Source organism: Actinia tenebrosa, unplaced genomic scaffold (genome assembly GCF_029948245.1).
Source record: "Actinia tenebrosa isolate PJP-AT-01 unplaced genomic scaffold, QUT_ActTen_1.0 PGA_scaffold1__47_contigs__length_23844297, whole genome shotgun sequence".
Classification (NCBI taxonomy): domain Eukaryota; kingdom Metazoa; phylum Cnidaria; class Anthozoa; order Actiniaria; family Actiniidae; genus Actinia; species Actinia tenebrosa.
The window spans coordinates 20,593,757-20,606,361 of record NW_028292578.1 but is presented as its reverse complement, the minus strand read 5'-3'; the positions used below and the strand labels follow the sequence as shown (position 1 = coordinate 20,606,361).

Sequence of the window (12,605 nt, the reverse complement as noted above, 5' to 3'; positions counted from 1 at the left end):
TGACATAGATAAGCCCAGGGATTATTTCAGGGTTTGTTAAAAATTGATTTGGGCTGTGTTTAACGCGTGATAATTAAAATGGATGTGACCAGAGTGACCAGATAGAACGCACCTTTGCTTTGTAACATTGTCAGGAGCTCATCTCGATCGATCTCGAAGCCCAGATCTCCAGCAACACCGAGTTTAGTAAATGCTTCGTGAAGATCGGCTGGTGAGAGACCAAAAGCTGGTCTGTGGTTGACGTAAACTGAGGTGAATGGAATAAAAGATGATAAGATGGATTTTACTCATATTCACCCACTAGTGTCTTATCCTTGTGGTGCAACCACATGACACAAAATCTCAAAAGATTTTAAGAATGCAAAACCCCCCATGTTGGTTGATTTTACAATAGAAGCTAATGGCGGCTATGACGTAACATGCTCCCAAGATTCACTTGTTTTTTCGCTCCCAAAGAGCCAGCGTTTCTTTTGGCCTGCGGTTTTGCACCTTTGTTTTAGCTGGTTTATTCCTTTTTTGATAAATACCGCTGACGCAACATAAGGGATTTGAGTTATTTTGTGGCTACTTTTAATATTGAACGCTGGACATTTTTTGAAAACAAATTTGTAAGAACCTTTACGTGAGTCACGAGTAAAAGGGGGATGCTTTTAATATACTGTAATCCAGAACGAGAGCAGTGTTGTATATTAAATGATCCCTTATGTTACGTCATATTCATTAACATATCGCGAATATAAACCTTCGTATCTCAAAGACCCGACATTTAAATGACGAAATATTTTCACAATCAACTATTCACTATCTAAAGAATCAATTCTGAAAATATTGTGCAAAGGCTTATAAGCATTTTAAAGGAAGAAACAAAAGAATTTCGCGAAACAAACTAAAAAAAAGAACAAACGGAATGTTGGTTTATTACTTACGTTTTATAAACTCGCCCAAGTCTATATGAGTAACGTATTTTCCCGTTTCCACATAGTTGCTAAACTTCACTTCATTTATCATATCTTCCACCTGAAAGGAGAGACGATAGATCTCACGATATGTATCCTAGCAACAATATCTCGCAACCTTATTGGATGGTTCCTTGGACACGTGACATCGTTATCACGTGACGGGTATGTAAATTTGGAAAATAATTTCAACGCTCTATTTTACAGTTCCGTTCAGTGATCGACCAAGAATAAAAGTTCCAAGCCGAGGTTGGAGTTGCCGCGCATAATAAACTATAGTATTCTATGCCGGCGCGGAAACCCCACCTCCACTTGGAACTATTATTCGTGGTCAATGAACGGAACTGTAAAATGGATTATTGACTTTTCAAGGAGATGTATGTCAAAACAAAAGGACACAGTTGTGCTCGTTATTAAAGACAAACTGATAATTCATATCCAAATAAATAAATCTTGGCCATGTTTGGCAGCCAGCTGACCTCTTGTTCCGAAGGATAGAAGCCCAGAGCGCGAGCGATGTACGGGACTTGGCTCAGAGGAACCTTGGTAGATGCTTGACGCGTTTCTGTTGTATCCACGCTTTGACTGTGAAAACAAACACTCGATTTGATCAATAAGTTTACACGAATCGGCCCGTTGGTCTAGTGGTATGATTCTCGCTTAGGGTGCGAGAGGTCCCGGGTTCAATTCCCGGACGGGCCCCTTCCTTTTAGATAATTCTTTTACCTTTTCCTTGAATATCATTTTTACATATATATTACCTATATTAACTATATTAACTATCCTTGGGGTGCAACAACATGACTTAACTCCGGGAGATATAAATAACAATGAAACAGCCGCCATGTTGGTTGATCCAATAGGAGAATATATTAACGACTGCTTTGTTATGACGTAACATTCACAGCTTTGACGTGACTTTTACAGCTATGACGTAACATTCACAGCTATGACGTAACATGCACCCCAATAATACCTATATCTATTTATTCATATATTACCTCCATTATTATTCATTTTCATTCTTGCGTTCCCATTTATTTTTTAACATATCGAATAACTTGGTCTTCGATCCAAAAGAGGGTAAAAAATTAAGTAAACGGGAACAGGACTTACTCTCTGATTTGCGCATAATAGAAGTAATCTTCTAGTTCAGCGAACAACTCGCCCTCTCGACCTCCTTCCAGCAGACCGTAGAATGGAATCAAGTCCTCACCGCCAAGTCTGGCCGCGGCCTCCAGGGCACTGGAGAAGAAAATAGAAGACATCTGAGCTGAGTTGACAGGCGATGTCATATAAGATAATGGTTAAATATACGTTTGAGTGACGTCACTGTAATGTGACGACATAGTAAGCTACGTGACGTCATCTTGATAAATAGTTCGTGAATAGACTGAAGGGGGAAAAGAGTGTGATGGGATCAACATTTAGTGACGTGTGCTCAGAATTATGATGTGATAGACGCTAATGCATGCATCATTTTGACGTAACGACACGTAAATTAACGGGACAAGAGAAGAAAAGGAGCAATATAGACTACTTGCACGAATGTGATGTCAAAGGAGCTTAAATTGGACGACAAAATTAAAGAATTTCAGTCTCCTGAGAATTGGAAACCTATAAGAAAAGGGGTCTATCATTACGTGATGGCAGCCATGACAGGTGGTACAACAATAGCCGAGTCTTCCTTCCCTGGGAAAGTGAATTCTTTCTTATGTAAGTCACATTAAACCAGAACCAATTGTTCCTGCCTCCTAACATGGCTGCCATCACGTGATGGTACAAAGTCGCTATTGTTTATGTTTCCTTACTCTGGATTCACTTGCCACATGAGAACACTAAGATCATCACCACCAGCCGTGAACACGTACTTCCCATCGTATGAACTGCACAAGTTTGACACCTGAAGGAAAAATCCAAACCGTTTGAATGACTTGAGCTACACGAAGAACACAAGACAAGGTAACAATTGAATGTCTTACACCGTCAGGATGAGCGATAAGAGCCATGGACTTATGAGGATTACCATCAAGAGGAAGCATTTGTACACCAATCTGAAAAACAATCACAAGTTCTTAGAAGATCAATAGGCGTCCGTTAGACCAACCTCCCTGGATGGACTATATATCTGAACAGGGTTCAATAATCTCATTTCAATCGAATGACGCTTGGAACAGCAGGCGCAGAGGCAACAGCAGTATCTAAGTGACGCAGTGAGAGTACGTGATTTGGCGGGGTTAGCATACGCGTTTTAACCACCATCTTGGTTGACGATAACAAAGCATTCCTCATAAGCTTCTCTTGTAAGATCAAATTAAGATGGCGGCTGTTCCATTGTTATTCATATCTCAAGGGATTTCGAGTCACATGGTTGAACACAAAGTATACCTTGTCCATTGTGATGTAAGTCATGAAGCGGTTCTCTCGATCCTCGTACGCCGGAAGAACAATAATTCTGAAAACGAGTAACAACAGTGAAGGTTTGCTCATTTTTCCCATTTTCAATTTTTCGTTCATTTATCATCCAAGCATTTGTTCATTTATTGAACTGTGATGATGGATAAATACATGTTTTTTTTCCATCCCATCTTCCGTCGGTCATTCGTTCATTTCTCCACCTATTTATTAACCAGTAGTAATATTTTTTCTGATATTATGAAAATAGCAAAAAGGCTATGCATAATGATTTTCCTACCTTTGCAGGGCTGTACCATAGGTTGGTCCGAGTAACGTCTTACGACACATCTTTGTAGTTGAGTTATACAACTTCAGCTTGAACTGAAACATGTAAGGTGAAACTTGATACTTAATCAACAATAGGCCTTTTGCAACAAATATTCACATGCATATACATCACTTTGATAACGAATCAATTTAGCCAAAGGTCCCTTGGGGAAGGCTCTGCTGGATGGCAAACAAAAATCCCACTGTAGTTTCTTAAAATGACTTAGTTTAAAGAACCCACCTGATCGTTAGCGACCACCAGAAAGTTCTCCTTGATGATCGGAGGGTACCATGTAAAACACTGCGGTACAGCACTCTGTTCGATTCGTTCTGAGCTCAGAAGTTGTACGTCGTCTGTTCTACTGTTCATTAGATCGTATTCAACCTGGGGGGAAATCGCGCATCACAAAAAAAGCAAACTTCAGAACGTTCTGAGAAATTTATTTCTAGCAGCAGGTATGGATCAATCACATAAGTTTGGGTGGTGTGTGCTGCTATTGCGTCATCTCACCCCGCTGAGGTCATCGGTTCGATCCCCGGACTCACCATCATGCGTGAGTATGTTTGTTGGTTCTCTCCCGTGCTTGGAACGTTTTTCTCCAGGTTCTCTAGTTTTTTTTCCTCTACAAAATGAACTTCTAAATTCCAATTCGATCATGGAATGAGGGCAACAGGTTTGCTAGCCACTAGCTGTCAAGATTTACGACTTATTCATTCTCACTAGACAAGCAGTGTACTGTACGCTGTTGCCCCGTCACAATCATAATGCGCTTTACAGCCGTTAACTCAACACTTGTATGATTAGAACTCGATATACTAACCAATACTCTGTCTTGTCCCAGAGATAAAAGCCGTGGTATATCGCTGTCCAGTTCAATACCAAATTGAATATCTACAGACGAAAAACACTGTATCAGCCATATGGCAGGGTATTGTCTTCAAGATTTCTCATTTGCTTTCTGGGCAAGAAGTGATTGGGAGGGATTAGAAATAGCTCGTTCCGTATCCCATTCGTCTCTACCATTGCTACTTTCAAAAACGTCATTTCCGGTTGTTGCTAATGGATCTTAATAACAGAATAGTACTCAATTTCTTACTCACTTCAATATTATTATTTATTTTTGCATCAATACCTTGTATCGTCTTATAATGCGCTCTTTGTTTTCCAATGTACACCCAGGGTTCTTTGTCATCATCTGGTTGGTTTTTGAAAAGTGTCACGCAACGATCCAGGTCCTTGAAGAAATAGTCACGCAATCAGGAACCATACAACTATTCAAAGTGTCACGCGCATTCTATTCTAACCAAAGTGCGATTTATGACATAGCATTTGTAAAAAGGCAGTAAAAAGAATTTCGTATGACTGTGAAAAACCCACGGTACATAGGTGCCATGCCGTGACCGTGACGGAGCCTTGTCTGCGCATTTTCATTGGCTAAGCAATGATCGCGCACGCTGTGATTGGTTTCACTGTTATCATTAATTCCGTAGCGTGACGGTGCCGTTCCGTTTCACAGTCATCTGAAATCTGCTCTAACACAATACTTACAGCTGTTGCGAGGTATTGAGAATTATGAGAAAACTGAATGTGCGTCACGCTGTCGTGACAGTGGTTGAAAATCGCAACACTATCATCACTTCCTTCGTCACGCAACGTTACAGCATCGATTATACGAACTTCACCGTTGGTGAACCCAAGGGCTGTGGAAAAAGAAATAAAAAGTATGATAGGAAATAAGCTTACTTTGCGGATACTCCAATCGGGACCACTTCGATAAACTTCGATAAATTAACCAATCATATTGCGACATTTAGTTCAATATTTTTAACCAGCCAATCAGATAGCGCATCGATATAATAAGAGCGTGAGAACGTGATAATCTGATTGGCTAACACTGGTATCAGTTCAATCTCTGTCGCTGTTTACTGTTATCTGATTGGTCAGTTTTATTCAAGTGGTCCCGGTTATTGTGTCCATACAATAAAGGCTGTCACATTCTAACGGAATCCAGGAATTGTAAGAGTTTAAATTTACCAAGTAGATCTCCAGTAGAGTTGAACGTCACGCAATTCACTAAAAGCTTGTTGAATTTACGGCTCATGATAAGCTTCCTAAACAAAAAAATATAATAAACAGATAAGAAAAGAGCGCAAAAGATATCAAGAGCAACAGCCAAGATGGCAGCTATGACGTCACATCTATCCATGAATGATTGAGATACTACCACATAGATAAATAAATCGTCACATCTATCCATGAATGATTGAGATACTATCACATAGATAAATAAATCATCACATCAATCCATGAATGATTGAGATGCTATCACATACATAAATAAATATATTTTTTGATCACAAGAAAGAAGTTGACGTACTTATCCTCGTAGTCCCACAGTTGAATGTCTCCGTTGTATCCTCCAATGCAAATCTGTGGTCTGATAATAAAAGTATTGAATAATATTAGCGATGAAATTAAATTTCTTTGGAAAAAGAAATCCGAGAGTTTTTGCCATTAAAAATCACGTGACTATCAATTGCAAAGGGCCAATTCAATAATAGCTCTAGTATTATTTCTCTACTGACTTACTGAGATGGATGGCATGCGATTGCATGGACAGGCATGTCGTGTTCCTTACGCACCCACTAAAACAGATGAAAAAGATCGATTATTTAATTTTATCGATAAACAACTTGAAAGGTCGATCAATTGTGTTGAGGGGATTCCTGTGGATTTGTCGGGGACTTTCGTCTTTCCAACTCTGGGACCTTCGCTACGCCACTACCACACCACCACTAAGACATAAGTTACTAAGTTTGGACTGAAAAGCCAAAGTTTCATGTGGTTCCTTTGGTTTTGGCGGGAACTTCATATTCGCGTCAAAACGCGCTCCCATGACGTAAAATGGATGCTTATAAATCTTAATATAATTTATTTATTTATTATTAATTCATATTTTCACCTGTAAGCTGTTGGTAGATGGGGAGAAGAAGACCACATTAGCACTCGTCGTACCAATGACGAAGTCGTTGACTACGAAAGGGGCGGCGTCGAGTGTAGAACTGGCGGCAAGTGCGATATTCTTAGCGTTCGTTCTGGGGAGAGATAACATGCCGAATTATTACTTAAGATGATGATAACCTATGATTGCAGTATGATGTCTAACTGGAACCAGTACGGCGATGGCTGGCTACGTTGTTGAAAATGATGATGATGATGATGATGATGATGATGATGATGATCAAATAATGACTAATGATATCGTTGATGATGACGTATATGCGCAGAAAATCGACCAAGAGCGTTGTTGTCGACCGACGAGGTGAGCTCTTTAGGTACACCTCGATTTAAAAAACGTTGACCATATTTAAGGGTATCCTTGAGCGTATTTAAGAGTATCCTTTTTTCAAATGACCGTATTTAAGAGTATCCTTTTTTCAAATGACCGTATTTAAAGGTATCCTTGAGCCTATTTAAGAGTATCCTTTTTTTCAAATGACCTTATTTAAGGGTATCTTTGACCGTATTTAAGAGTATCGTTTTTTTTTTTTAAAATTCCATATTCGAGAGTAGGTATCCTTTTTTCAAATGACCATCATAAAAGTATCGTTGAACATATTTAAGAGTGCACCCTTTTTTTAAATAACCATATGTAAGAGTAATCCTGGTTTCAAAAATGACCATATTTAAGGGTATCCTTGACCATTTTTAAAGTATCCTTTTGTCTAATTCCATTTTTAAGGTGACTGCCTATTCTTGAAGGTTCGATTTGAGCCCACGATGTGCACGCGCTCAAAATTCGCTGAAAAATCTACGAGATTTTATCGAAGAACCATACACGTTTTGAGCTCAGAGTTCAAGAGGGCAAAACCCTCAAATTTTGCTCGGGACTCTGTATTTTTAATAGCGTATGGTGGTGATGATGATCATCGGGTGATGGTGATGTTAATTCATGATGATGTTGGTGATGATGCAGATGATAATGATGACTAATGGTGTATTTAATGATAATAATTATAGCAAGTCTAAAATGTCGTTCAGTTAAACAAAATTCCTAAATGTCACTTGGTACTTACCGTGGAGGAGGCGGTTTAGCGAAGGAAAACGACACAGATTCTACAGCACCAGCATCAAAATGTTTATACCTGAAAAAATATTGATTAACAAATAAAATATTCTTATCCTGAACCAGAAGAAAAGCCCGAAGGTTTGTGACACAAACGTATTGCTGGTTTTCAATCATTCCCAGGGGAGTGAAATAACAAAAGACATGGCGGCCATGTTGGATGATATAACGAAAGAATTCATTGACAAGTCTTGATCTTGTCTTTTGTCAAATTCATCCAAGATGGCGGCTATGACGTCATGTGCAAACAAAGAATTGCCTTATGCTTAAGTTTTCTTCTAGAGCTAAAACGAAAAGTTTTGCCTACCAGTTTGAGAGTCGTAGCTGTTGGTCAAGGAATCGAACATGGCCAGAAATATCTCCTGTCACGATATACCTGTAGGGGAAATGATACAAGAATATATACACTTCTATGTTTCTAGTGAATGCACTCTTCTTAAAATGATGTTGAATGCGAGACTAACATGGAAATATAAAAGAAATGCTACAAATTCCATCGAGAAAAAGTGTGATTTCTTTTGTATTTTCATGTAAGCCTTGCATCCACGATACTTTTGAGTAGTACTTTTTAGCCTTACGAAAAGAGTCGTAAAAACCAGCCAATCAGGGTCGCGCTTAAGTAGGGTTTGGACCAACCAGCGTGGCTCATTCATGCGAACGGCATTCAAGTGGTTTTTCAAGCATTACTTGCATTCAGTCCGTTTGAAGGATGAAATCATGGCCGACGACAGATATAGTACGTGCTTGCTTCTTCTACAGAGCTTCGTTTTCCGTAAATTTCTCGGTAACTAATTTAATTTTAATATGTTTAAAGCATACTTTTGAAAAGTTACAATAACGATAGAAATTGCTTTCTTCTGTAAGTAGATTAGCTATTAAATAGTGTCCTTTTATAGATTTCATCGAGAGTGAAAAACAAAAAAATTCATTCTGACTTTGGTTTATCAAAGAGGATTTCAATCCAGTTTATACAAATGCTTTTCAAACTATAAAACATTTTTTGGTAGTTTTACGGTAATTTTACAAGACAGTGATTTCAAAAAATGGCTAGAACTTGCCACTAAAAAAGTAATAAGGTATCTTATAACAAATTTTGACACAGACACGGACTTTGTTGAACTTTTTGTGAGCTGAGTCTATCATAATTATTTCTTGCCAACACAGGATATATGGGTTTCATCTTTAGATTTTTCTGCCATATCCAAAGGTTCAGTAAAACGTTTTTGGGGGTTGGGGGTGGGGGAATGGGCTACACCCTCTCTACATGATGGATTCTATCCTTGCTCAAATTTATTAGGGCACAAATTTATTCTAGAAAGAACGAATTGGAGTTTTACATTACTAAGAGGCTTGCTGGCATTTGTTACCAATACATGTATAAATATCTTATATTATATGATACCCGACATACTTTTCGATAGTCGTAAGCACGGTAATGGCCTTGTCCTGCAGTTTAACAATCTTGAATGCTTTTCTATTACAGGGTAGATCTTTACCAGTGTGTTCCCAGACCACAATGTTGCCACAACTGGTCGCTGTTAGGGCTCTTGTGGACTGGTACTGGAAGACTGACTGACTGTATGAACCTACACTCCTGTTGAAATCCTGTCAAGATCAACAGCTAGCGTAAGTGGGACCTTAATAGCTTTAGTATAAAGGACTAGGATTGTTTGTATGGGAATTAGGAGATCCTCTCCCCCCCTGAAAACGTTTGGGTGGAAAAGTTATGGATGCACACCAAGAGAGTGGTAGAAAAGTTTATTTGATTGGCTTTTCCATCACATGACAATACAACTACTCATCCATGCATCCATCAAACTATTCATCCGTCCATCCATCGCAACCATGCATCCGTCCACCCATCCTTCCATGCATTCATCCAACTACCCATCCATCCATGCATCCATTGAACAGTACTCATCCATCCATCCATCCATTCTACCCATTCATTCATCCATCCATTGAACTATTCATTCGTCCATCCATCACAACCATCCATCCACCCATCCATCCATCCATCCAACTACCCATCCATTCATGCATCCATCCATGCGTCCATTGTAACATACTCATCCATCCATCAATCCATCTTACTTATTCATCCATCCACCCATCCATCCATTCATCCAACTACCCATCTATCCATGCATCCATGAACCCTATTCATCCATCCATCCATCCATCCATCCATCCATCCTACCCATTCATCCAGTATTTCCTTTTCATCACAGAAGATCAAAATAAGGTTCCATTACCTTGTCAGTCAGTGGTGGAGCAACATATTCTAACTTATCGTCAACCTGTAAGTAATTAAAAATCCATTAATAAAATAAATAAATAATATTAATAATAATATACCACATCAGTCTGCCTTACCAGTGAATAGAAAATGACTTGAGATGGGCTGTTACTAACAAGCTGAGTTGTGTCATCTGGGTTAAAGATGATGAATGTCTGCAAGAACAATCACTCAAAATTAACTTACAATATTAATATCTTCTTTTAATGGAAGACAATATTGATCTTAATTGAAGTATTTCCTGGTAAATACTAGGCGTTTGGATCAGCTAATGGTCTGTAATGTAGAAGATGAGATGAACAAAACCTACCTGCATTCCAAAGTCACCATCTAAAGTAGCAGAACAGAGTGGAATATCACCATTGGATGTCCAGTCCCACACCGATACAACCTGCCAGGTATAAAAATAGTTATTAATCTAGTTTATCTTTAGATTTGTTGTTAATGTTATAGAGTATTCTTTTGTTTTTGGGAATCAGGGGGGTGTAGCAGTAGTGTACCATCCTCTCAACCCATTGGTTTTATAGGGTTCTATTGCTAGACATGGCTATACATGTGAGTAAATTTACAGTAGGTCTCCCTTGATTGAAGTGCTTTTCTCAAGTTCTTAGATTTCCTTGTCTCAGGAAAACCTAACAAGCTAGATTCCAATAATTTAATCTGTGAGTTAGCCATGCCCTAACTTAGATCAGCCCAGAGGCCGTTTCAGGGTTCAATATGTGAGTTTGCTGTGCCCTGGCTTAGATCAGCCCAGAGGTTGTTTCAGGGTTCAATCTGCAAGTTAGCTGTGCCCTGACTTAGATTGGCCCAGAGGTTGTTTCAGGGTTTAAATCAGTGAGTTAGCCATGCTCTGACTTTGATCAGCTCAGAGCAGGATGTTTCAAGGTAATCCTTCTAATATATTTCATACCTGTGGTAGTGTGCTACTGATTGTTGTAATATACTTGGCATCTGGGGTCATTCCAATAGTAATGCATCCACTCTCATGAGCATCAAAGATGGTTTGTACTGGGATTCTATTCATACACCACAAATTATATAAAACTATCAGATGTTATTATTGCTAATTATCTAAATGCATTTAAGCAAAGGAGCACAAGTTTAAACATTGTTGTTTGAAGACTCTGACACTGTTCAACTGTTAAAATAAATGCAAAATACAGGGGTGCTTATTTGAGTGTTCCAGGAAGAGAGGCATCATTTGACACTATGAAATCATACTTACCCAGTAAAAGAATCCCATATGATAACCATACTGTTAACTCCACTGTCAGCAGTAGCGATCCAGCGTTTGTCTTCACTCGCACAGATACAGGTTATGGGATTACACTGCAGAATAAACAAATAGCATTACATGTATACATCAATCAGAAATGTTCTATGAGGGCCTAGATTAATAGACCATTAATAGGTTAAAGGGCAGTAGTTTTAGAAACTATATTTTCAAATCTAGGTAAGTACCCATTTTTAATTTAAGGAATATAAAACGCGCATGCATGTCTCTGTACTGTGATATTAACATGCTGGGTGTTGTTGAGCAAGAGAGAAGCAAGCTTAGGAACACAAGGCCTAGCCAAGTATTTCTCTTGCTTTTCAAGTGCTTTACAGATCCCAGAGTGTTTATATCACAGTAAAGAGATATGAGCAGACGTTTTGTATTGCTGTTATAAAATATTTTTGAGCATTTTTGCATGAGCGCCTCTGTCCTCTTATATAAACAGGGTAGCCAGCCAACCATGAACATTATATCTCAAATATTTCATAATATATAATACTGATGTGTAGAATATGTTTATACTAACATGTCCTTGTAGAAGTCTTTGTTTATTGTGTTCAAAGTCATACAGAATTCCAGTGTGTGCTGTGGCATAGAATATCACCTGAAAATATCAAATAGGAATGATTCAAATGTATAATCTCATTCAATACTAGTAAAGAAAGCAATAATACTCAAGTATCCTTAGAGTTGTGCATGAAAGATGGATTGAGTTCTAAGGGGTAAGGAAAGTATATTGATATATAGTATGTATTTAAATCAAGAGCCTCTTCAATTTTGATACAACGCAGTGGCTATACAGCTTATCTTAATATTTTGAATGTTGACTTTTGCATCAACTTACCTTTTTGTTGCCTTCAGACAAGTTTATGACTGGCACACTTTTGTTTAAGCCAAAAGACCAACACATATTCTACACGATAATCAAGAACAAATATCACAATTACAACATGATCAAAAAGAAATCCCCATAGAAATACCCTCTAAATATCATTTGTACCGACCAGGGCAGACGGTAATGCTGTGGGTAACGTTTCTTCACTTTCTCGTCCTTCTTCATCGTCGAATATTTGCGCAGCGCTTGCACTAGCCACCCTCGACTGAGCCCCAGTTCTTTGTCCATCTTCTTCCATGATTTTTGTCACTTTTTTGGGGATAAAAGACAAGATTTCAAGGAAGACAACTGAGAAAATCCAATCGTTTTGATTCTTATTTTTCTTTGT

At 38.5% G+C, this 12,605-nt stretch overlaps 1 protein-coding gene and 1 non-coding gene across 2 annotated transcripts in view; one reads left to right on the top strand and one right to left on the bottom strand.

Annotated features, from left to right (window-relative positions):
- Positions 1 to 12,605, bottom strand: part of LOC116288787 (cilia- and flagella-associated protein 251) — a 13,316-nt gene extending 711 nt beyond the window's left edge. The window contains exons 1-27 of the mRNA XM_031695619.1: positions 12,387 to 12,605; positions 12,227 to 12,295; positions 11,909 to 11,986; positions 11,332 to 11,435; positions 11,017 to 11,122; positions 10,417 to 10,497; positions 10,184 to 10,261; positions 10,063 to 10,107; positions 9,219 to 9,412; positions 8,115 to 8,183; positions 7,758 to 7,826; positions 6,644 to 6,776; positions 6,271 to 6,326; positions 6,059 to 6,118; positions 5,716 to 5,792; positions 5,230 to 5,381; positions 4,814 to 4,916; positions 4,502 to 4,572; positions 3,922 to 4,065; positions 3,652 to 3,734; positions 3,345 to 3,411; positions 2,939 to 3,010; positions 2,768 to 2,859; positions 2,073 to 2,201; positions 1,436 to 1,541; positions 927 to 1,017; positions 113 to 247 (exon numbers count right to left, since the gene is read on the bottom strand). Of these exons, the coding sequence (XP_031551479.1) occupies positions 113 to 247; positions 927 to 1,017; positions 1,436 to 1,541; positions 2,073 to 2,201; positions 2,768 to 2,859; positions 2,939 to 3,010; positions 3,345 to 3,411; positions 3,652 to 3,734; positions 3,922 to 4,065; positions 4,502 to 4,572; positions 4,814 to 4,916; positions 5,230 to 5,381; positions 5,716 to 5,792; positions 6,059 to 6,118; positions 6,271 to 6,326; positions 6,644 to 6,776; positions 7,758 to 7,826; positions 8,115 to 8,183; positions 9,219 to 9,412; positions 10,063 to 10,107; positions 10,184 to 10,261; positions 10,417 to 10,497; positions 11,017 to 11,122; positions 11,332 to 11,435; positions 11,909 to 11,986; positions 12,227 to 12,295; positions 12,387 to 12,515 (2,593 nt within the window). The 5' untranslated portion in view covers positions 12,516 to 12,605. The remainder of the gene's footprint in view (positions 1 to 112; positions 248 to 926; positions 1,018 to 1,435; positions 1,542 to 2,072; positions 2,202 to 2,767; positions 2,860 to 2,938; positions 3,011 to 3,344; positions 3,412 to 3,651; positions 3,735 to 3,921; positions 4,066 to 4,501; positions 4,573 to 4,813; positions 4,917 to 5,229; positions 5,382 to 5,715; positions 5,793 to 6,058; positions 6,119 to 6,270; positions 6,327 to 6,643; positions 6,777 to 7,757; positions 7,827 to 8,114; positions 8,184 to 9,218; positions 9,413 to 10,062; positions 10,108 to 10,183; positions 10,262 to 10,416; positions 10,498 to 11,016; positions 11,123 to 11,331; positions 11,436 to 11,908; positions 11,987 to 12,226; positions 12,296 to 12,386) is intronic.
- On the top strand, positions 1,587 to 1,658 carry Trnap-agg (transfer RNA proline (anticodon AGG)). The gene has a single exon. It is a non-coding gene; the product is annotated as a tRNA-Pro (tRNA).